Source organism: Gastrolobium bilobum, unplaced genomic scaffold (genome assembly GCF_033153095.1).
Source record: "Gastrolobium bilobum isolate Gb01-03AN ecotype WA unplaced genomic scaffold, APGP_CSIRO_Gbil_v1 utg3966, whole genome shotgun sequence".
In the NCBI taxonomy this organism is placed as follows: Eukaryota; Viridiplantae; Streptophyta; class Magnoliopsida; order Fabales; family Fabaceae; genus Gastrolobium; species Gastrolobium bilobum.
Window position 1 is genome coordinate 431,238 of NW_026898636.1, and position 25,396 is coordinate 456,633.

Consider the following 25,396-nt stretch of genomic DNA (forward strand, 5'->3'; position numbering starts at 1 on the left):
AGTGAAAACTACAATACAACCACTTAGGGGATTGTTGTTGATGTCGCAAAATGCGTAAGTCACAGAGCATCTCAAGCAACAAGACTACCATAAAAATACAAAGAAGATTGTCCTGTAGTAAAAAAAACATTTTTCTGGTTTTCTAAAGTCAGTTTCGACAAAATTAGTCAAATAATAAAAACAGAACAATGATGCATGCAACAACAAATAATAGGACAACATCTGGTTCCTAGTTAAAATAACAGGAAATACAAACGTTGTTAAAGAGTTAAAAGATGCAAGCCTCAAAGCATTCATCCATACTCTTGGAATTGAGAAACCAACATGATTTGTGAGGCCGAAAGAAACGAAACCATAAATTTCCATATTATTCTGTTTTTGTTGCCACCTGAAAAAAAGGAAGTTAATAGTTATAGTATTGAAAAAATTAGGGTTTCTTGGGTTGAAATAAAGCAAAATGAAACCAGATAGAATCGATTAACACTACGCTCGTCAGATGATCTTTGGAGTGATAGAGGAAGAGTGTATTGAATGAAATCGAAAAACACTTTTCCATCTCTGACTCCAAACTCCTCTACCAAACACCGCATTAAGATAGCGCCAGCCACCGACAGAAAGTTTTCTGGTTTTGGGAAGGCTCAGATTTGGCACAAAGATGGGATCTGTCGTCCAAAAGCAAAGTCACCATGTATGGCTGCAACAAAATCCAAACATACAAAAACCCTAACGTGGGAAAATGACAAAGCTGTCAATTTAACCACGAAGAGCTCCGATTAAGTTGCCCCGCCACCGGCGAGCATTGCTTGACGGCGACCGACCCATCCGTTCCACACTCCGAACCATCATCACAGCCTCTTTGGATGAGAGAGAGAGAAAGAGAGAGAATCAAAGAAAAGAAAAGGAAAGAAAGAAAGAGACAGACAGATACAGAAACAGATAACGTTCTTTCATTATTATTATTATTATTATTATTGAGAGATCAGAGTTCTTGGTGAGCATCAATGAGCATACTCATTCTGAGAGGGAGTGTGGATGCACGAACCCTAATCTGCTCTCTTTCACATTCTATCACTGAAAGATATACAGTCTACGCAACCGTTTCTTAGGGGTATTTTAGTCATTATACAATAGGGATTTGGGCTTTTGCCACTGGGTTACGTATGGATGGCAAAACGGACAGCTTTTTTACTCTTATAACCCTTTATTATTAATTAATTATCGATTTGACCTTGATTATAAACTATTTCAAAAATTTAACCCTCTCAAAAAACATAACACTAATCTGCCCCTGTTTGACCGTTGACCACCAAGCCTACCCGGGTACACCCCTCTGTACTCGGGTATTTTTTGAAAAATTTTGTCTACCCGGGTAGGGAGGCGTGTACCCGGGTATTGTTCTTCGCACATGAGAAATTGCTTGAATTATTTACCCGGGTAGAGAGGGGTGTACCCGGGTAAATCTTCAACCACCCGGGTATGATTACTCTTTGGATCTCCCATGCACTCTTCTTCTCCAAGCTTTGAATATGGAGCACCCACTATCACATGTTCCGCCTCTGCAACTTTTTTGGGTATGTAAAGCACACAATATATTTTTCAATGATTATTTTAGAAAGGGAATTCTCAGTTAACACTATAAAAGTAGACCCCATCATAATCGATACGAACAGGGACCGCTTTGATGAGCAGTAAAGTGTTGATGTATGGAAATTCCAAATCCATTCTCAAAGCTAAAAGCTCTTCAAATTGGTTAGGCATGCTTAACTTGATAATACTGATCTATCTCATTAGCTGTAAAAAAGAGAAAAAAAAAATTACTATGAAACAATTAATTACACATCCGCAAATATAATTAACTTGTGGTAAAATCAAATAAATCATATCTGTTCTTATATCCATCAGCTACAAGTTGCCCCAGTTATAGCAAGTACCAAATGGGTGGTCGAAGATTTACCCGGGTACACCCCTCCCTACTCGGGTAAATAATTTAAGCAATTTCTCAGGTACGAAGAACAATACCCGGGTACACTCCTCCTTACCCGGGTAGACAAAAATTTTCAAAAAATACCCGGGTACAGAGGGGTGTACCCGGGTAGGCTTGGTGGTCAACGGTCAAACAGGGGCAGATTGGTGTTATGTTTTTTGAGGGGGTTAAATTTTTGAAATAGTTTATAATCAAGATCAAATCGGTAATTAGTTAATAATAAAGGGTTATAAGGGTCAAAAAGCCCAAAACGGACCGATCCATCCTCAATTCGCTAAAATTAGGAGTGCTTAAATTATATTTAAGGATGTAATCAAAAAAAAAAATTATATTTAAAGGGGCGTTTGGTTGAGGAGAAATTTTTTGAATACTAGGAAAATGTAATTGATAGGAAAATGGTTAAAAAGTGAGTTTGGTAGGAAAGTTTAAAAAAAGTTCATGGTTATCCTTATCAATCGAATTTTTTATTTTTTATTTTAAAAATCAAAGAACTATTTATTTTTTGAAAGAGATTTCAAAGAAGATCGATTTATTTATTGTTTCCAAAGAGAAGAAACTTTCAACACCATGGGTATGGCAAAATGGAAATGGACAAGGATCAGGATTGGAAACCAGAAATTTGTTACTCTAGTATGGAAACCAAATAAGTTGTTAAGAAACAAGATCGATGGTAGAATTCATGCCTTAAAATCCACAGATTAAAAAAGAAAAAGAAAAAAGAAACCACAAATTAGTCCAAAATATTAAACAGAACTACGACGCAAGCAAGAACAGATAATACGATATCATCTTTTTCTTTGTTTAAAAGACAGGACTGTTGTTATCAAAAAAAAAAAAAAAAAAAGACAGGACTGACAAATATTATTAAAGAGTCGAAAGATGCAAACACCAAAGTATTTAATTTGTGCATAAAATCAGAATTGAGTAATCAAAATCACCATGCTAAAAGAAGAAGAAAAAAACACAAATTTCCGTAGTACTCTAGTTTTGTTACCCTTAGAAGAAAATAAGTCATAATTTAGGGGTTGAATAATTAATAGGGTTGTTTGGGTTGAAACAAAAGTAAATGAAACCATATCGAATCAATTAACACTAGGTTTGTTAGATGACATTTGGAATGAGAGAGGGAGAGTCTATTTAATGGAATCAAAAAGCTTTTTCCCATCTCTCACTCCAAACGCCTCTACCAAACATCGCATTAAGATTGGGCCAGCCACAATAAGAGTTCTCTGATGGTTTAGGTTTCAGCGAAGCCCAGACTCTGCTGCACAAAGATGGGTGGGATCAGTCATCGCATTAAGAACCCTAACGTGCTCTGGCAAATTTTATCACTTTAATTTATATACTCGAGTTAACTTGTTTTTTTCCAATTCTGCCCATCTCAAAATACAAGTGAATGTACAAAGGATGAAGAATATTTTCGTCATTGTAAAATGTGGACTTGGGCTTTTGCTTTTGGGCTACATGCTTACCAACACTAAAACAAACCTGCGACGTGCTCCAGAGTCCAGACTCTGGCCTGAGGGCCAAGTTTGTCCTTGATTTTGATCTCCTATTTTATGGTAAATGATCTAAATTAAGAAAGAAAATATTCTTGAGTGTGTCACTTTAGAACAAGCTTTATATTATGTCTATTAAATTGGGAATGAATTATCTTTTTTTATTTAATATAATTAGGTTATGTGATATGATTTCATTTGTCTATAAACAAATCAAGTAGGACTGAGAGGAGAGAAAACGTTTTGGAACAATGAATAAGAAAATAATAATAACCTTTTTAATTAATATTCATTGATGAAATCACAAAAAATACAATAACGATATCTTCCAAAAAAAATTATTCATGACAAAACTCAAGATAATTTCACGTACAAAAATATTTGAATAAATATTACACATATCATCTCATTTATGTGCTAGATCAGTGGTGACATTTTTTGAAATTCAATCCAATCAAATCAATTGAATTATATATTATATATTATGACGAGCCAAGAATCTCTCAGTTTGACTTTTATATTAGCATGAGCGCCCAATTTATTATGATTCATCACAACAAAATTTGTTTATTACAATTTTTTATGCAAGATTGGTGCATAATTTTAGGTTCAATATGAATCATAACCTTTTAATTTTAAGAAAAATATCAAATCCATTTATAAATAGATATCAAATCTTTTAATTTTAAGGATTAAATCAAATCAATTTTAATGTTTTATCAATTTGAATTGATTATCGTAATTATTAATTTTCAATGTGTATCTAATATTTGTGACTATCTCCGATTTGCCTCTCTGTTATATTAGGTGGCTCTGCTGTTTCTTTTTTCTCCATAAACGAATCTCATTGTTTATAGACTATCCCATTGCCACAGGCAAGAAGTCTTTGTGTAAAGGTTTACACTAATGGATTGCAATTTTGAATGTCCGGTAAGCATGCTTTATCACCTTCGAGTTTCGTTCATCTATTTCTTCTTTATTATTTTCATTCATTTAATCATCATGTTTATATATACAATCAGATTTCTACTTTGAAAGTTGATTTGGGATGCTCAAGGACTTGTCTCGCTGATGTGAAGAATATGTTGCAACGACTAAGGGGTATGCTTAATTGGTGTCCAATATTTTTTAGCAAATCTTATCATATTTTTTTTTTGTAGTGGTTATTTCCTGACAGTTTAGTCTTTCTAAAACTTTGTTTATTTTATCAAAATGAAATTTTTTTAAAAAAAAAAAAAAAAGGAGTGCAAAATGTTTTCATCGATGATCAAAAGGAAGGGAAGTTAAAAATTTTAGGTGATGCAAATCCCATGGACCTGATCGGGTATCTTCAGCAGAATGGCATAAAGGCACAACTTTTGTCCTATGATAACGAACCACCAAGGCAAAGCAAAGCTGGTTCTCATTCCACCAAATATGATGAGGATAGTGACTCTGATATTGATGATTATATGGCGGGACATGTTCAAAGGAGCAAGATAAAGAATGGTGGTCGGAAACTTCCTTTCGGTTTTGGAGGTTCTCATCGTCCACCAATGCCAATGCCAATGCCAATGCCAAGTTATCAACAACCATTCTCTGGATATCATAATTATCCTCCACCAATGCCAGGGTACCAACCATTCTCAGGATATCATTGTCGTCCACCTATGCCAGGGTACCAACCATATCCACAGTTTGGTTATCGTCCACCAATGAGGTACCCATATTCAAGATCATCAATGTATGGAAGACCAATGCCTGGGTATGGTGGTTACTATGGCCATGGTTCGAGCTTGCCAATGTATAATCCCATGGTCCGCTACACCAGTTATGCAGATAATTATCGCTATATGTAGATGCAAATGCAATTTTCAAAGCTTTTATTTTTATGTTTTTGTTATGAACTATATATGTCTAAGATATTATTAGGATTGCCATTTTACCTTTTTCTGGTTATTTGATGTTATCCAGTTATGCTACCCCAAATACAAGGACTATATATTTTAGGAAAGTGTTTATCCTTCACATAATTTATATTCTTTTAATCTAACAAAGAGATGAGACCCACGCCTTTATATTTTTTAGTCCACGTTGATCTCCTCTTTTATCTATCTATTTCTCTCACTTAAAATGACACAACTTTACGTCCTTTAAAATAATACACACTTTTTCCATATATTTTTCTCATTTACGGTATATATATCATTTTCTATAATGAATAATATCACTCTCATTTCTTCTCCCTCTTTCTCTTGTGTGGCTGGCAACATGGCACGACTGAATGTATTTTGCTCATTTTGCTTAGAGGAAAAAATAGTATGTACAAGATCTAGATCCTCTCTAGTAAAAGGAAAAATAGGTTTGCCAGCATAGTATCATAAATCATAGAACTACTGTCTTAGAATGATAAATATGGCTAGCTTTGCATCTTGTAATTTTGTCTTATTTATTTTTTATACGAACGAAGATATAGTATTATAAGAAGGGGACGGTTATATTTGTTTATTTTGAATATAAGATCATGTTGAATAAAAACTTTACGTGATTATTATAGACGCGTATATAAGGCATGAAATCTACAAATGGATAGAAACATAATAAATATAAGTGATACAATATTGTGACACCCAAGTTATGTTACACCCATATGACACCTAGTCAATCTCACCGTTAGACCGCTTATGTTGATCCAACGGTTATATTTATTTTCATCTTTGTATGGCCATGATTTCCTAAATTTAAAGTGAAAGCATTAAATATGAGAAATCATAACCATACAAAGGTAGAAATAAATATAAAATATTAAATTTGGGAAATCATGACCATACAAAGATGGAAATAAATATAACCGTTGGATCAACATAAGCGATCTAACGGTGAGATTGACTGGGTGTCATATGGGTGTAACATAACTTGGATGTCACAATATCCTATCCCTAAATATAAATATTTGAAATTGATTCAAAATATATGAAACTGATTTGGATACTAATGTTTGAAATTAATTCAAATATTGTTATCCTTAACTTTTCCTCTAATTAGGGGTCTAAATAGGTTAGATCGGTCTACAAGGGCCTATAGCTTAACTTATATTAAGTCAGATTTAACCTGTTACAAATAGTAAAATAAAACAGGCTAGACTTTTAAAAAAAATTATTTAGAAAACTGTCTCATGTCATATATATACTTCTTTGACATGTTAAAATAGCTAAACATAATAAGAGGCTAGGTTAAAACAACTAAAGGGCATTAAATTAGACAATGGAAATATGGAATAGTTTAAGAATGCCTTTGTGCCAACAGACTATCAACGGTACCTGAACTAAATGCAAAACAGTCACAGCAAATATTAACCGAGCTACAGTCATCCTGGCACGATTTTCGTGTTATTGACTACAATATTGTATATTCTTTATACTTGACGTGCAAGCAATATTAAGGCATCCAAAAAAAAAAAGTATTAAGCTTTTGTGAATTCCCGCAGTACCAATCAGAAATTATCCAAATCTAAGTCATAAAATGAAAGTAGTTGAGAAGTAGAATAACAATCTTATCTTATTCTTAGCTGAAGCCTGAATGCCGCCCACAAAATATGATTCTCAGGGCCCTTAAAATGTTTCATGGAAGTTACATGAACAGAAGCATCAAAATGCAAGTCTACAAGCATGTACGACTGTAATACAAAGACAACTCAACAGTGAATACTACTGACTGAATTGTCAAAAATGACACTGACTGCGCATAAGTGATTCCAGAACTTAAACCTGTTTCGATGAGAACGTGAATGAAAACAGGAAACTTAACAAATGTCTGCCCGGTCAAGCATATCCACAAAAGTCATCCTCCTTGGAAACCTTGGTGGCAGCCTCAAGACCATGGAATCTTCAATCTGAATGGGTAAATGAGTCGCCACAATCACAATTCCTCCCTGTTTCCTATGCTCTGCGATTATATACTCAAGTAACTTTACACCTTCATCGTCCAATGCAACTGAAGGCTCATCCAGCAACCATATGGGGCGATCCATTGCCAGCAATCTGGCAAGTTGCAGTCTTTTCCGCTGGCCCATAGACAGCATCCTTGGCTTTTCCTTGGCCAATCTTCCCAATCCCATTAACTCAAGGGCAGGCATAGCCTTCCCTTGCTTTCCTTCGAGAACTTCAAACCACTGAACATTGTCAAGAACTGTAAACCTATCTGTAATGGCATCATTGAAGGAGAGCCAGTTAAGCTGAAGCTTATACTGATGGAAGATTCCAGATTTTTGAATGTCATGGCCATTCCAAAGGATTTCACCAGCAGAAGGACGAGAAAACCCAGCTAACATGCGCAGGAAAGTTGTCTTCCCTGAGCCATTTGCACCTGTTAGCATCAACGCCGCTCCATCATGAAGAGAGACATTCACATGACGCAAAACTTGCTGGGCATTTCTCATGCAAGCGACATCGTTAAGGAGGAGACGAGGGAATGGGGTTTTTCTAAAAGACATCAAGTTTAACTACTGAAAAAGTGAAAACTACTGCCAAGATGTGCAAATTTAGATTAATGCTTTCTGATCCTTTGATTTCCGTTGATGATGCAATTAGCATAAGTCACAGAGCATCTCCAGCACAAGTTTACTGCAAAATAGATTATAAAAAAACAAAAAGACATAGTAAGAGAACTTTTTCTATGGTTTTCTGAAGTGACTCAATCTAGATATATAAGTACATAAAAACACCACATATAAGCAGAACATGTAAATTACTTCTGCTGTTCAAACATTTTCCTATCAGTCCCAAATAAACGGTAAACTTCGAGTAGGAATACCATGATAAAACCGTTTGAACACTAAACCAACATCTCAACTCTAGCCGTCAATATGGGTCACCCCATCCCACTCAGCTCTAATTCACATGGGTTAGGGCCAAAAAGCCCTCAACACCATCTCGGTTAGGGCTAGCCCACTATTTTTCAAATATTTTGAAAACAAGGATTTTTTTTAACTTCCTTCTTAAACAGTGTGAGCAGCCAAAATTTCTATCGGAAGGAAGCTGCATGAAATGGGATTGCAATATAAGCACTATAGTCTACAGCAATCTTATAAGCAGTCATTTGCAAGCAACGGTATTAGCTAACAAGCCACTAAAGGCCAGATAAAATAATAAATAAAGAAATGGGATATGAAAATGAATGTTGTTATTAGAACAACCAATAGTTGCACACAAAAGTCATGCTCCAGAGCAAACTAGCTGTTGGATCCTCATTTATCTGATCACTCACAGCAAAAGTTCAATGACCAAAATAGATCTGCTTTTCTTTTACAAAAAAATAAAAATAAAAAGTAAAGTGTGACTATAACATGACAGCATCATTTTTTTACACATAACAGCATTGGGACAATTTCAATCGAAGCATAAATTGGCACAGGTACATATATACTTGCTGCAAATATAAAATCAACAGTAAAACAAGGAAGCAGGAGATTTTCCTTTGAGTGATCACAAAGAAAGCACAAGAAATCGAATCAGTAAAAGAGAAATTACGGAAGAATATCAGTTTGCAAAATACATACAATGAATGTAAGATTAGGACACTCATGCAAGAGATTTTCGTTTGAAGATAATTGGCGGAGCAACTGCAGCGAAAACACAAAAGACAATATGCACCTGCTAGGAGAAATGGGAAAAACGAGATAAGAACTTCACAATATTAGTGCATAATAAGTTACTACAGTGAGAAAATATATAAAACTTGACATGTAAAACAAGAAAAACCAGCCATACTTCAGAGCACCCTCAGTCCTGTAACAGGAGATGGCACAAAATTATAAAACAGAAACAATATGGAACAATAAAATCAATAATAAACCAGTGAAGAATCCAGATAACAGAGTGGTTCCTATTCACAATATAAATACTCCTACAATAGCATTTACATGCCACGTCACTGCTTTTTTAATGCAATTCGGAAGAAGGTTAAGCATCAATAGACTCCACTTGCTCTCTGTAATGTCCCGTGTCAACCCGGTTCATTACTTCTTAACGTAAATCAAACAGTGAACATAAAACAAGGTAAAAAAAAATGTATATAAACATACACAGATGGAATAAACCTTGGTTTACAAGAAGAGAGACTCATATGTATAAGTATTCGGCAGTCACAATATAGTGTAAGAAGATGATACCTATTCACTGGTTCAAGCAAGATTTAAGATTAGCAAATTTGTCATCAACCCAAAAGGTAGAGTCAAGTTGAAATTAACTAAGGACCAACCGTTGAGGCTGACTTTTTAGAAAGTTGAAGTTTCCATAAAAAACCTCTTTACACTCCAGAATAGAATGTACAATACCCTGCTCTTGGGGAAAAGGAAAGAACCTATGGCAATGAAGAGCACAAAGGTGTATGTGCCCTACGGCATTTAATCCATTTGGTTGGATTAGGGAGTTTTATTGTGGTTAGAGGGTTAGGTTCATCCATCTCTTAGAGACATTTTTTGTCTCTAGAGGAATTCTACGACATTCAAAAGGAAGGAACCTCATTCCATTCCATTACATCCATCACAATGGATTCCCAACTTGTTAATTTTTCTTAGTCTACAACCTATCTCTTTACTTATTATGGCAGAAACCAATCCAATTTATAAGTGTGATCATTCTTCAATATAAAGGAACATTTATACTTCAAATAGGACAGCATCATGGTATGTCATATACATCACAATTTAAACTTTTCCAATTACTAAATGGACACCTAGACCACAACATCAAAGGTTGGGTACATAAGTCTTTCAAAACCAACGAAGCCCACTAGGACAGCCACATTTACAGCATTTCATTACATACACCCCAAAAAGTCAAACAAAATATTAAAATTCAACTTGGGCAGAAACACTAAGACTTCCAGGCCATCATTCTTTTTCAATAACATCAATAATTGTCTGACCTTGATCTTCTTTAGTACCTGCATGAGCAGCCCCAAAGGGGAGAGAGAGACTCTCAATAAACCAAGGACCTTTTAAAACTTAGTCCCTTATTAAGTTCCATATTTTCCTGCAACAGATATTAGTCAAACAGCCATAACATGCTTGTACAAATGATTATAAAACAAAGTAAATTCAATAGCATAAAACATTTAATCATTCTAATCTCATAAACATATCCTTATCCATAGGGGTGCCTCCATGAGCATAGCTCAAAGTAGTATGACTCCTAAGAGGATCGAATCATATCCGTAGGCAACTCCATAAGCTCTCTTTGCTCACCGTAGGACGTCTCCTAAGAGGTGAAAATCTTATCCATTCACCTGGCCAAGGATTACATAAACTTCCAAGGGAATTCTACATCCTTGGATTCATATAATCTCATTGTTGTCCCACGTCTCTTCGCATAAAAATTCAACTTAGAACATCGTGGACAGCTTTGCATACATTCATAATAATTCGTTTGCTTAACATTGTTGCCCAAAGGAACATTCATTCATGAATTGGTATATTCACTATCAATAACCATTTTCATACATTCAAGAAGTCATCCAAGACAACTCTAAATCCAAAGAGGATGATAGTCATGATAACATACTATCTTCACTTTATTACTAATTTCATCACAACCATAATGAAATAAATTATAGTTCAGAGGCTTCGCAGTAACAGAATTTCAATCTTTTAAGATTAAAATCGACATGGTAACTAAAAAAACAACAGTAATTGTTCCATTTCAATTCAAATCGAAACCGGGTACGTTGCTACGAAACCACAAAAGCATAACAATAAAAAATCAATCTTATTATAAAAAATGAGATAACATCAAATTCTAGCAGCAGAAAAAAAGAACTAACCAGTGGTTTACAAGCTGCCTTCGTCTACTGCAGACGCAATGAGAGAGAGACTGTGAAAACAGTAAGACCCCACTAAAACGCTGCGTGTGATCAATTGGGCTAGCGGGCTAGTCCCGGCCCATTGAGGATTGAGGCCCTAACTGAACAAACATATCCATTCCATTCCAAACGCAGTCAATGAATGCGTTCTGAAATGAAGCAAACTCCGAACTGAAACGAGGGTTTAACGTTGTTCGCCTCTTTCTCTCATTCTCTTGTTCACGCGCACGTTTTCATCGTAGTTCTACCCTCACCATTTTCTCACTTTGGTGCTTCCACCTAGGGCCTTATCTTACTTCTGCTTTGGTAATACTTCTTCTGGGTAGCTTTGCTTCATTGTCTTATGCTCTTTGTTTTGTAAAAAAATAATCTTTAAGTGCCATTTGTTTTAGTCTCTCCAAAGTGGATGTGGTGTTTCATATATGTATATTTTGTAGTATCGGCAAAATTTACATTTTCTGTGTTAGTTTGTTTGATCATTAACGGGCCCTTTGTTCGTTATGCTTTTTAATTAGATGTGCTCGCCCAGTGATCTATCGATTTTTCCCATCTATTTTTTTATTTGTGAAGAGTTTTGGCCTTTAATGCTGTTTCAATTTCAAATCGATTTTGCTATAGTTCGTCCCTCATTTCTCAACTGCTTTGGAATTTATATAGCTGCTGTAATAAATGTTCTGATCTTTTTGTATTAATTCCTAATAATTTTTATTTTCTTTTTCTTGATTTATTGTTTGCCTTATGATTATGTGCTTCTTGGATGGCTGCTGTTTTCCTGGGGTGAAAATCAACAAATAAAATTGACATAATGAATGAGCATGATAGAATAAATTGGTAAGACATTTGGAGATAATAAATGTTTGTAGCTTATGTGTTACAAATTCTTTGTTTTTTTTGAATTTGCAAGTTGCAAGACAAGAAGAAATCACAAAAAACCAGATATAAAAATGGTTAGATGAGTTCGTTAAAATTTGATGGAATGGAAAATGCATCTGAAGCTATATGTAGAAACTAGATATGTTGTGAAATAATCTCTAATATACCGTAGGGTTTGTTCATTTATGTATTAATAAATCAAACTGTTGTTTAGGTTTGTGGCATCAGGATAATGTCATAGGTTGGGCCATAGTTGTTCCCTGGCCTGGTCAGTGGCTCTTAAGTCTTGACCCAGTCCTTTTTCCAGGTTGTTGAACATTCCAGGTTTTAAAACATTGCCTTCTACCAGCCATATTCTTATCACTTCTAAAATATGGAAAACCCAGATACAAAGCCGGCAAGTTCATTCCCGCCACCACCACCAGTAGCTGCAGAAGAACCAGAGCCCAAGAAGCTGAAAATGTCTACCACTACTTCTGATGACGAAGAATGCACAACTGCCACAGGCACCAAGAAAAGATACAAGCGCCGTAAGATTGCTATTTTCTTTGCTTACTGCGGTGTTGGCTATCAGGGTATGCAAAAAAACCCTGGTGCCAAGACTATTGAAGGTGAACTAGAAGAAGCCTTATATGCGTCTGGAGCTGTTCCTGAACAGGATCGCGGAAATCCTAAACGATATGACTGGGCTCGCTCCGCTAGAACTGATAAGGGAGTCAGTGCTGTTGGTCAGGTTGTCTCAGGCCGGTTCTATATTGATCCACCTGGCTTTGTTGATCGCCTCAATTCAAACCTTCCCTCTCAGATACAGATATTTGGTTACAAGCGCGTGACAGGTTCTTTTAATGCCAAGAAGTTTTGTGACCGGAGGAGGTATGTCTATCTCATTCCTGTGTTTGCTCTTGATCCATGCTGTCATCGTGATAGAGAAACTGTCCTGGCCAGTTTGGGGTCTGAAAATGAGCTTGTTAAGTGTTTGGAGTGTTCTGAGAGAGGCAGAAAGGTGGTAGGGTTAGTTGGTAATGGTAAGCGCAATATGGAACTAGAAGCTGTGGATGTTGAGGCTGGTATTTCATCAAACAGAAATGCTGTGCATAACTCTGGAGTTCCAGAGGATGTGGAGGTTTCTTTGAGCAAAGTTGATGGTAATCATTTAAATGAGGAATCCAGTAATGATAATGAGGGTAAGGTTTTAGTTGGCGAGGTGAACTCTAAAACTTATCTTGAGACTGTAATTCCTGTTCCGAATGAGGGTACTCCTTTGAATGGTGGATCAGTGAATAATTCAGGGATTCTTGAGGAAGAAACAATGAATGGAGAGGATAAACCTACCAAAGGAAGTGGGTTCTGCTATGGTGAGAAGGAGAGGGAGAGATTTAATAGGATTTTGAAATATTATGTAGGGACTCATAACTTCCATAACTTTACCACCAGAACAAAAGCTGAGGATCCCTCTGCTCAACGTTTCATTATTTCATTTGAAGCAAACACCATTGTTATCGTTGAGGGCATGGAATTTGTGAAATGTGAGGTTGTGGGACAGAGCTTCATGCTTCATCAGATACGGAAGATGATGGGGCTTGCTGTGGCAATCATGAGGAATTGTGCACAAGAGTCACTCATCGATAAAGCTTTGGAGAAGTGAGTACTGCTTCAGTCTTTTCTGTTATTATATACAAATTTCTATATGAAATACATTGTGATTCTCATCTGATATATTTTTTTTATTTTGCTAAATGCAGGGATGTTAACATTAATGTGCCTACTGCCCCTGAGGTTGGATTATATTTGGATGAGTGCTTCTTTTCTTCGTATAACCAGAAGTGGAAAGATAGCCATGAAGAGTTGTCAATGAAAGCATATGAAAAAGAAGCTGAAGGCTTTAAAATGAAGTATATATATTCTCATATTGCTTCCACGGAACAGAAGGATGGAACTGTTGCTCTTTGGTTGCATTCTTTGAACCATAGAAACTATCCAGACCTGCGCCTTGTCAATGAGGAATGCATCACTGATAACAAGAGAGCTGAAATTGAAGTTGACTGAGTGAACTGTTTCATTGCACTTTCAATGTATAAACTCCTTTCTAATTGATTTTTGCCTTATCATTCACTATTTCGGACCAATTGTTATTTGCCTAACAATACTGCTTCGCATCATATACAATATACACAAGGAAGGGAAATTGAAGTGTGTTTTGTTATATTTACTGTGTTGTTTTAAACTTATTTTCTCGTTTGATTTTCTCAATTTAAAACTTGACTGAGCAATGGCTATTCAAAACATTCGACTGTGTTGATATGACTCCTGTGAATTTTGTTTGTTTCTTTCATCTTCAATTTATAGCACTTGCAAATTTCATGTACTATTTATAGATCGTTTAGGTTGATGCCCTTTTACTAAAATCACGTTTTAAATCAATTTTTTTTAAATATATATCACTACTTACAAACTCATTTTTTGCTCAACCAAACTCACATTTTTACACAATCCAATTTTTAAAAACCAAGCTGAAGTAAAAGTTCGCAAAATCTAATACAAAGATTCGTTCAGCCTTTTGGCTTGTTCGAAAGTGAGAGAATCCATGCACTTCCATAATTTCGTCGACACCTCAACTCTGCTACACAGACTCATCTGACAAATTTTCTTAACAGAAAATCCACCGGTTGTTTTAATGCTTTACTGGTATATAAAGCATGGGAAATATGTCTTTCAAATTGTTTCATGGGTGAAATTTATTTTTTTCTCTCTTTTTTTCTTAATGAATTCCATCCATTTTTTTTATATGTTGTACAGATAAAGACAAAATCATGTCATTGAGAAACATATTCCCTGTAATACATAGGCATCATAATCCTAGTACAGGATCTTAAACATGTCATTCATTGAAATGATAACAAGGAAATAACCAAGTAAAAGACAAGTTCAGGTTAAATGGTAGGTTGAATTTCATTCTTCATCTACAAAGAAGAAAGGGTAGTACTAGTACATACTCTGTGGAGGATGGACATCACCAACCTACACATAAGTGAGAGAGAAAAGTAATTAACCGGAATGTCATAGGTTCAACTGTTCAACCCCCAGCTTAGATGATGTGTCTCACTTAAATATTGACTATAGCATGATGCCACAACCGGTGCGTAATCAGAAATATAGGAGAAGATGGACCTGAACAAATCTCATATTAGCCAACAAGTTCTGCTTTTAATTTTGTCATCAACTTACAGTGCAGTGGAAAAGAGAATAGAGAACTAAATACAGAGAGTGCATTATTTTCAAAAACACTTTACACAGCCAAACTTGGAAGAGAACAATGACTAAACTCTGCCTCCTGAAGAAGTGGTCAAACAAATAGATGTTTGTGACAAAACCCCTTCTAAAGAAAGATTAATGATGATCTAATGGGAATGAAACAAGTAAAGACATCACAGGATTAGTCAATCTCCTCTACAATCACGAACTAAAATTCAGTACACTCAACAACAATAAAACAGTAGACACTTGTATGCCAGACACCATACCACAATCAGTTTCTACCAAGAGGTAGAGATCTACAACTATAAGTTTCTTTAAAATCAGACTTCTTTGACGAAGTGAAAATGGACGCATACACATCCTTTGTAGCATTTGCAGGGGCCATATCAGTAACCTTGAAACGCTTAGCAGCAGCACTCACACCCTTCAAACCAACATCAACATTAGCAACCTTCCCATTTCCTTCAACTTTAGCCGAAACCTTCTCCACAGCCTTAACGTCCATGCCATGCTTGGTACCACTCAGCTTGGACACTTCCAAACTCACACCATTCACACCCACTCCTCCTTCATTCTTAACCTTCTTGGTCTTCTTCTCTCTCATTTTAACCTTCTCCTCCTCCATCTTCCCCCTCAAAACCGCCACCTCTTCTTCACTCCCATTGATCACAATCTTATCCACCTCCGCAAACTCCTTGTGACAAACCAAACAAGAAGAGGACTTAACCTCCTTCAAAGCCTTGGCGCTCAAAACATGCCCACAATTCTTAAGAGCGAAAAATCTATACTTTCCATTGAGCTCAAGCCCTGCAATAGGGCACTGAAACCTAGCCCCATCATTCACACCAGGAACCAAAGAAAGCTGAATATTGATCATGTCTTTCAAACCCTTAATGTGCCCAAACTCCTTGGGGAGCTTCTTCCCCAGCAATGCCTCAACCAATGCTTCCTTGTTGAAGATATTCCCAAGCTTATCGATCACGCAGGGTTCCCTCAACGGCTCGTTCGACAGGGCGCAGTTCTGCCACTTCGACAACCTCTGCTCGTTCGGGTCCACCTTGTCTGGTTTCTTCTCGGCGTACATTTTAAGGTAGCAGTCGCGGGACTCAGCGCCGGTTGCTCCGCCATCTCCGCCGCCGCCGCGGAGTCGGGATCGCAGGACGAGGGTAGAAAGGGGCGCGATTTGTGGACTCGAGAGAGGGGTATCGTCGGAGAGAGGTTTTCCATTAACGGTGAAGTAGAACGATGATAGGAGGTGTTGTGATTCCGGGAAGAGAGAGCGTTTCACGAGCGATAGGGTTTCATCGCCGGTTACTGATTGCGGACAAATTTTGAGGTCCGGCGATTGGACCAAGATTTGGAAATCTTTCGGATGCATTTCCTTTGAATTTTCCTTTTCTAGGGTTTCTATTGCGAAATTGGAGATTGATCAATTCAGATTCACCAATGATCGGAACCCTAGCTTTTTGATCGCTGGCGGTAACCGACTTCGAAGACAGCAATATCGGGTGGGGTTCAGAATTGGAAGTAACCTGGTCCTCATTTATGTATTTATTTATTTAATTAATTAAATTTGTTGGGTCTCGATTAGCTACACGTGGGCCTAGTTGGGCCGTTAGAAACCGTACCTGGGCTTGCTCTGTTTTCCTTTGTGGCTTGGTATGTTTTTTTTTTTTTTTTTCTCTATCAGATTATGTACATGTCAATATGGAACATGTTCAAAATTTAGCTTTTATTTTATCACCCTTCTGGCAGTAAGGAGCAAAATTTCCTTTTGAAGCCCTATAAAAATATTATAGACATGGTTTTACGGGTAAATGCCTCGAATGCCTCCTTGGTTGAACAAAATTAAATGTTGTTCAGCAATACATCAAGGAAAAAATAGATGAAGTGAGGAAGAATTTGGTAGAGGAGATGTTTTTTATCAGTCAAAAAAATTCGTCGCGAACATGGTGTGAAAAATTTATAACCGGGTAAGATAAGAAAAAAGTGTTTGGTAGGCCAAAATTTATTGCTGGGTAAGATAATAAAAGGTATGTTGGCTGTGGGCAAATTGTTTTACGATATCTTGGTTGGTAAAATTTTCTATTGATATTATGTGTAAAATTGTTACCCATCAAAAAAAAAAAATTCAACCACTTTTTTACTTTACTCTTACCAAACATAACTAAATTATTTTTCTCATTCCACTCTTTTGGACAATTTTTTTTTCCCTCCTATCAAACACTCCGAAGCCTTTTTGAGTAGAATATAAATAGGCCTATATTAGGTGCTATCTTTGTTTTTTGATAAACCGAGTGGACTGGAATACGTGATATCTCCTTTTTGCTTTTGTTTTCCAAAGATTATGTGGTTTATATGCCAACTTATGGGGATCAATGAGACATATATTTTACTGGAGATGAGAACATATATTAAGGTTATATTATTTTCTTATGTAACATGAGATAACATTTCTTATGTCATCCACTAGGATTAGCCTAGTGGTGTGGTGTGTGTGTGTTAGGTGAATGTAGTGTAGTTGTGTGTGTTCAATTCCCATGTAATGCAAAAAAAAAAAAAAAAATGGTGGACCCAGCACTTGTAAAAAAAAAAACAAAAAACAAAAATAATAATACGGATTTTAATGTCTCATAATATGAAAAAACTGTGAGAAAATAATTTTCCATAAAGATAATCTATAACTATAAAAGGTAGTTGCTTACTAAGATGAATTATCTCTCTAAAGAAAGAGTGGCATATTAGTCTGTTTCGTAAAAATACATCTTGCATCCTATGGGTGAAGACTTCTTCCATATTTTAGGTGTGCACAATTTTTTTTTTTTAAAAAAAAAATGGTAATGCGTTTTTTGTCCATCCTAGCTTATAAATCATCATTCCTTAATTTAATCAATGTCCGATTTAGCCACTTCATGAATGCTATTCCAAGATGTTCACTGTGCTCCAATTCCAAAATTTGCCGAGATTGTCAATGGCTCTTTCATAATAATTTTCAACACCTGATATTTAATTTTGAATGCAATGTCCAATCGTAATTTCACCACCCAAAAGTTGGGCTTGCCCTGCCATGTAGAATAAGACCAAAACATTAGCGGAACAGTGATCAAAGTGTCATGTTTGGACAAAAAAATTACCAGACTGCCACGCTAACAGTAAATTTTATCAAAATGTCACGCGGCATAATTCGCTACACAGTGTAGTGAATTATGTATGCAAGTAATTCGCTACACAGTGTAGCGAATTATGTATGCAAGTAATTTCGCTACACAGTGTAGCGAAATATGCCACGTCAAAACCAAAAATGCCACATGTCAAATTTTGCAAAATTCGCTACATAGGGTAGTGAATTTTGCAAAATTTGACATGTGGCATTTTTGGTTCTGACGTAGCATATTTCGCTACACTGTGTAGCGAATTACTTGCATACATAATTCGCTACACTGTGTAGCGAATTATGCCGCGTGACATTTTGACAGAATTTACTATTGGCGTGACAGTCTGATAATTTTTTTGTCCAAACGTGACAAAATGGTCACTCTCCCAACATTAGCTCCTAATGTAGCCTTGATCAAAGTCATGGTGGTAGGCCATGCAATTTTATTTAGAGATAAAGCAATGTCAATGTGGTCCATCTATTTTTTTGGAAGAATTGTAGGGTCGTGTCAAATGGCTACAATGCAATTATGTGAAATTGGTCCTCAACCATAAGTCACAAAGGAATAGATGTAGACTGGCTATCAACCACGTGTTCAGTGAAAAAACTAGTGGCTCTTGCTACTTACTACATGCTGAGACGAGTCCCTGGTGCATGCAGGTAAGGCTTTGTGTGTCTTCAAAGTATCAACCACCCGATTCCCCTGACGACCCCTTCTTCTTGTTAGGTTGTGTGTGGTCTTGAATTAAATCACTCATTGGCATATCTTTCTTTCTAAAGTAAAAGAATATGGTCGGAAATCAATTCAAATTTGTCACTTTATTTGAATAGAAGCATAGTTTGTTGTTATTTAATCATGATAAGCACAAGCAACTTGATATGGGTATAACTTTCTCTCCCTCCCGTGATTTGTCTTATTACTGACCTTAGATCTACCTGTAAAGCTTTAATTACAAGCCTATATTCATGTGACGAACCAATTAGTTTTGGTCAAGCTATGGAATCAAAAATTGCTGTTCTTGAACAGAATAGTACATGGATTGCCACGAAAACAGCCATCTCATAATTAAGAATTGGCTGTTGTGCTTTCAAAATTAAGGCCATTTGCAGAATAGGATAAGGAGGATAAGATATAATATGTTATCATATTTTGTTCTTATCTACAAGATATGATAATCTTAACATATTGGCTTATTTTATTATATCTGTAATAGGATAAACTATTATAAGGGAGAAATCGGGTTAGGAATAGACAAGATATGATAGCAAATGTCACATCTCTCATTCCAAATATAGTCATTTGCTTTTCTCCTAGGAATATTACTGGGCATGCGAGTGTCAGCCCTTGCCACCGACCAGTAGCCACTGTCGCCAATTAGCCGCCACTACCGTCCATTACCGCCGCCGCCACCAACCAGCCACCACCCCTAACCACCAATCACCAACCGCCATCGCCACCACTACCACCATCCACCGCCATCAATTAGCCACCATTATTGCCACCTATCAGTGTTAGACGCTGCCACCATCACCACTTCCATCAACCACCCTCACCTACCACCATACACTAACAACTAGGGCCGGCAAAATGGGCTGAGCCCGCCGGGCTGGCCCGCCCCGCCTGCCAAATGGGGCGGGCTGGGTTGAGTTGAGTTTTTCAACCCACCAGCCCGCCAAACCCACCAGCCCGCCAAACCCGCCAGCCCATATGGGTCAGCCCGCCAAGTCCTTTTTTTTTTTTTTTTTTTAGGTTACCCAATTGTTATGTAGCTCCGTATCTTAGATTTCTCTGCATGCAAGTGGTTTTTTTGAATTGTTGTTGACTGCTCATACAACACTTTGTTACTTGTTTTGTTACTCTATTTTATCCTGATATGATTTTATTTTTTTATTATTATTTTTGGAATGAAAGATGCATATTTATATGCAGATTATTAAACACTGATCTTCTTGGTTTCATAAGCACATTAGGATTTTATGCAGATTTTTGTATGCTTTTATGCAGATTTTTTTATGTGATTTTATGCAGAATTTAATTTTTTGTATTTTATTTTTATATTTTTTTTATTTTAGGCGGGCTGGCCCGTAGCCCGCCAGCCCACTCATAAAACGGGCCAGGTTACTCCTTTCAACCCATTTTGTCAAAACGGGCCGGGGCGGGCCAACCCATTTTGGGCGGGCTAGTGGCGGGCCGGGGCGGGCTGGCCCATATTGCCAGCCCTACTAACAACTACCACCATAACTGTTATTGCCACTAGTCACTGGCACTCTCAAACACAAGGCACCAACCATCACCGTCATCAATCAATCCCAAAATTGTCACCGATTGTTACCAGTGCTATCACCACCGCCATTGCCACCCACCTCCCCCCACAACTAATACTACCACTTGATGCACTTACAGACCAATTGCACACGGTCCAACCATGGATTTAAGAAGTTCAGAGAAAACCAGAATTGTGGTTCAATAAGTATGACCCAATTATTAAAAGAAGTAGTAATTTGAAATATAAAAATTGCAATCAAATTCAAGTCCAAATGAATCAGCAGATATAATTGTGATTTGTTTGACAAGAAAAGGAAAGCAACACATTTGACATGATTTGAGATCTACGATTTAGGACGTGTTTTGAATGATTTGATTATATTTATTTATTTTTATAAGTTAATTATTGTTATATTTATTTTAGAAAGTTTTCTTATTTTTAGGATTTTATATTTTTGAATTTTAAATTTGAGATCAATTTGTAATTAGTCTATAAAAGGGTGCTCAAGACTCTAATTCTCAGAGTTGAATTTTGTTATTTTGATAAATAAAAATTGAGAACCGAAGGGTTACTCTTTTGTGAAATCCTAACTTTCTGTGTAGCTACTTCTTTTCTATGCGCTTCCGACATCATTTGGTATCAGAGTACTAGGTTGCTTTCAACCAATAGCTAAACAAAATCGTAGAGGTCATTAATAGCGAAGTTCTAAAAGTAAGAGACATGGATTCGTTCCTAAAGAAGACAGACAATCGCGTCAGATAGACTCGTGTGACATAAAAAATGAAGAGCTCGGAAGGCAGATCTAGGATTTGATGCGACAATTTCTGGAGGTGCAAAGCATGGAAATCCAATTTTTGGAGCGATTACTTGTGCGGGTGCAGAGCAGTAAAATTCAAGATTTGGAGTGACGACTTGCGTGGACAAAGTTAAGCATTTAATCCGAAGAAGGAATGAAATTAGAGGATGCATATGATGACGAAGATGAGGACGTCAATCCCTTGAGGATTCTAAACCGGGGACAAAATTGGGAAATACAACCTGGATATTAGTTCACTTTTTCAGAAATCGAGATGCATCTCAACTTTCCTAATTTTGAAGTTAATGATCATAATCCAGTTTATGACGATTATCTGATCTATGATCATAATCCCATTTACGATAATTATCCGATTTATGATGATTATCTGATTTATGATGATTATCCAATCTACGATGATTATTTAGTTAATGATAAATCTAATATGGAATTAGATAATGAAGATTTAATTGAGGAAGAATTGTCATTTCAGTTTCATCCTAAAGAGATTGAGATCAGTGAAGAAAAAGAAGATTCAAGGACGAATCTTTTCTTAGCAGAGGAGAATGATGCACTTACAGTTGGCCCATTACACATGGCCCATCCATTGATTCAGGAATCTCAGAGTCAACCAGAATTGTGGTTTAATAAGTATGACCTATTTGTTAAAAGAAGTAATAATTTGAAATATAACAAATTATGATAAAATCCAAGTCCAAACGAAGCAGTAGATATGATTGTGATTTGTTTGACAAGAAAAGAAAAGCAACACATTTGACATAATTTGAGATCTACGATTTGGGACATGTTTTTAATGATTTGATTGTAATTATTTATTTATTTTTATAAGTTAATTACTCTTATATTTATTTTAGAAAGTTTTCTTATTTTTAGGATTTTAGATTTTGAATTTTGGATCAATTTGTAATTAGTTTATAAAAGGGTGCTTAAGACCCTTAGTGTAGGAGTTGAATTTTTTTATTTTGATAAATAGAAATTGAAAACTAAAAGGTTACTCTTTTTTGAAATACTAACTTTTTGTTTAGCCACCTTTGTATGCGCTTTCGGTATCACCACCAATTCAACCGGTCAATTATTGCACTAGCTACCACCACCACCTCCCACCATTGTCACTAGCATTGACCATAAATTTAAAACTTAATTTTTAAAAAATTATTTGTTGAGGATTAATTTTTAATTTTTTTATTATTTTTGAAAGTTATTTATGTATTTTAATATTTTTATTTAAAATTATGACTTTTAATAATTAAAAATAAAAAATAATGTGTAAATAAGTAAAAAAAAAGGTTTAAAAATCAATTTCAAAATATCATATGAATTCTATTAAAGGGGTATTTCTGTCTATTTATACAATATCATGACACTATATGGTTCGCTTCAAACATTAGATAAGATAACATTATCCTACCAGAATGCTTATTTAATGCACATCAAACACACGTTAGGCCCTTATTCAGTCCTCTTATCTTATTCATTCTTATCCTATTATGTCCACCAAATTAGCCCTAAATATTGTGCAGATGTCTCATTTGAGCGATACAAAACTTGTCTTGTTGACCGAGGATACACTCGAATAGAGCGTTACATACTATACAAATTTTGTTATTGTGGCAAAACTATATACAAAGTTGCACTTCACATTGCATCTAATCTAATTTTTCATGAATAAATTAAATACATTGAATTTTATTGTCATTTTGATATTTTCATTAGGCCCTTGGGACATGATTGTCGCAACCAGGGACCTTTTTACAAAAACAAGTCGGTTTTAAAATTGAGAATGGTTCCGAAGTCGATTACGAGTAGTAAATATATTAACACCCTATAAATAGATAGTTACTATTTAATCAATTGCGTAAATTATGGGTAAATTTAACAATATTTATTTTGCCCTAGAACTAAATATGAACCAAAAATAATCTGCGAAGGAATCTAAATTATGAAAATTATTTTTTTAAGAAAGATTTAATTATTTTAAAAAAATTAAATTATCATGTTGTTTTGTATTTTCAAAATCATTGTTTGATAAGAAAAGTTTTAATTATTAATTTTTTAAAATATTTAGATCATTAGGCTTTGACAGCCAAAATGACCTTATAAAACATGACATTAATGATCTGGGATTAATAACTATATTCACATTCTGGAATTCATGAATAATAAATAAAGTAACCATAACTTTGACAGTGAACAGAAGTACAGAACTTAGAGCCATACAGTACTCCTACCTACACAACATGATATTACAAGTAAAACAATAAAAAAAAAGGGATATTCTCACTGTCAAAATTTTCTACTACTAACTTACTACCTATCTAATCACCATTAGATTAACATTTTCTCTCTCTTCAAAAACTTTTTAACATTCTCTCTCTTTGATCCAATGATGATGTGATAGGTAGTAAGTTAGTAGTAAAAATTTTTGATAATTAAAATAGTAAAAAAATGCATTGGCCAAAAGCTTGTACATGAGTAATTCACTTGAAGGTTGTGCTTGAAGTACAGATTTTCACGTGACTACCCTGACACTTATGGATGGTATTCAAAGGCAAATTTCAAAAACTTGGTTTCTTATTCGATGTTGCTGACACAGTGAGCAGATGAGTTTGAGAAGTGTCTCATGAAATAGATTGGAGTCTTTTCTAAGGTGCAAATATGGTGTAGGCAATGTGGGTAAGACTAAGAATTTCAGTTAAGACTTTGGTTTACAAGAGTGTGAGACTGGGTGGAAACTCAAATGATGGTGAACTTTATAATGAACCAATGGTGAACTTCACAATGATCATTTCCTTCACTTAAATAGCAAGTTGGTGTGAGTATTAGCACATCCTAGATATGTTTCATACGTGTAATTACGTATTATGAAGTTCCAATTTATGTCCCCTGAATTGTCTCGTGTAAATAATTTTAGGAAAGTTTCCTTTCCCTTAGATCAGTCAAGGTCCTAGTTTTTCTCCTTGGTTTTAGCTTACTCTATTATTGTATATTATGAATCTCTGTAATGTAACAGTTTTGAATCAATGAATTACCTTCATTCAAGAAATTTCTAATTTTCCATTTAACATGATATCTTCATGGACATCATGCATCAGCTTCAAAAGCAGTAATAGTTTACCTCTCAATAAGGTGCCAACAAAAAAGAGAGTTACATTTGTACGGCAGTTACCTTCTCTTTCACCACAATTTGTCAACTGCAAACAATGCACACTAGTGGTGGCTGATGAAATTTCTGCAGCAAAAGGTCCGTTCTGGCCGGGTTTGCATCATTCACTACTCATAATTATCAAAATGATTTGTTTTCTATTTTGAATGTAGCGTTTAAAACCTTTTAGAATTGAAGATAATTTATTTAAGAGTTTTTAACTTCTCTGTTCATAAAAGAAGTTTGAAATTTCCTGCACAAAGAAAATGCAGTGGGCCCACCTTAAAAAAAAATTAGCATAGAAATCGAACAATCACTAATAAGAGAAAACACTTCTTGGGGAGAAGTGTTTTCCCTTTATTTAAATCTATTCATTTACAAATTCTATCAAAAGTAATAGGATATACTCATTATGAAATATAATTTATAAATTATTTGATATATTTGTATAAGAATTTTTTTATAAATGAAGGCCATGAAATCGCTGTTTCTATTCTGCATGTCCAAAAGCGACTAGTATAGTATATGTTGTAGATGTATAACATAGGGCAACGACTAACATGATA

The 25,396-nt window shown here is 35.6% G+C and overlaps 3 protein-coding genes across 14 annotated transcripts; 1 reads left to right on the plus strand and 2 right to left on the minus strand.

Moving 5' to 3' along the window:
* Positions 1-7,012: 7,012 nt before the first annotated feature.
* LOC133317876 (ABC transporter I family member 1) lies at positions 7,013-11,313 on the minus strand. 9 transcript variants are annotated; one of them, XM_061519761.1, is made up of 5 exons: positions 11,284-11,308; positions 10,408-10,496; positions 9,231-9,248; positions 9,020-9,113; positions 7,013-8,084 (listed from the first exon to the last, which is right to left on the minus strand). In XM_061519761.1, exon 5 carries the CDS (start codon positions 7,952-7,954, stop codon positions 7,265-7,267), a length of 690 nt encoding a protein of 229 aa, XP_061375745.1. In that variant the 5' UTR covers positions 7,955-8,084; positions 9,020-9,113; positions 9,231-9,248; positions 10,408-10,496; positions 11,284-11,308; the 3' UTR covers positions 7,013-7,264. The 9 variants fall into 9 exon arrangements, with proteins under 9 accessions (XP_061375745.1, XP_061375749.1, XP_061375744.1 ...); XM_061519765.1 differs by having other exon boundaries at positions 10,390-10,475; positions 11,284-11,307; XM_061519760.1 differs by lacking the exon at positions 9,231-9,248 and having other exon boundaries at positions 10,390-10,496; positions 11,284-11,313.
* A 167-nt stretch (positions 11,314-11,480) lies between these two features.
* Positions 11,481-14,380, plus strand: LOC133317884 (uncharacterized). Of its 4 annotated transcripts, none has more exons than XM_061519783.1 (3): positions 11,481-13,379; positions 13,533-13,836; positions 13,938-14,380. In XM_061519783.1, the coding sequence occupies exons 1-3, from the start codon at positions 12,569-12,571 to the stop codon at positions 14,239-14,241; spliced, it is 1,419 nt and encodes a 472-aa protein (XP_061375767.1). In that variant the 5' UTR covers positions 11,481-12,568; the 3' UTR covers positions 14,242-14,380. The 4 variants fall into 4 exon arrangements, with proteins under 4 accessions (XP_061375767.1, XP_061375765.1, XP_061375764.1 ...); XM_061519781.1 differs by having other exon boundaries at positions 11,481-11,628; positions 12,410-13,836; XM_061519780.1 differs by having other exon boundaries at positions 11,481-11,628; positions 12,503-13,836.
* A 730-nt stretch (positions 14,381-15,110) lies between these two features.
* On the minus strand, positions 15,111-16,952 carry LOC133317902 (uncharacterized). The gene has a single exon (XM_061519802.1). It carries the CDS (start codon positions 16,826-16,828, stop codon positions 15,722-15,724), a length of 1,107 nt encoding a protein of 368 aa, XP_061375786.1. The 5' UTR covers positions 16,829-16,952; the 3' UTR covers positions 15,111-15,721.
* Positions 16,953-25,396: the final 8,444 nt, after the last annotated feature.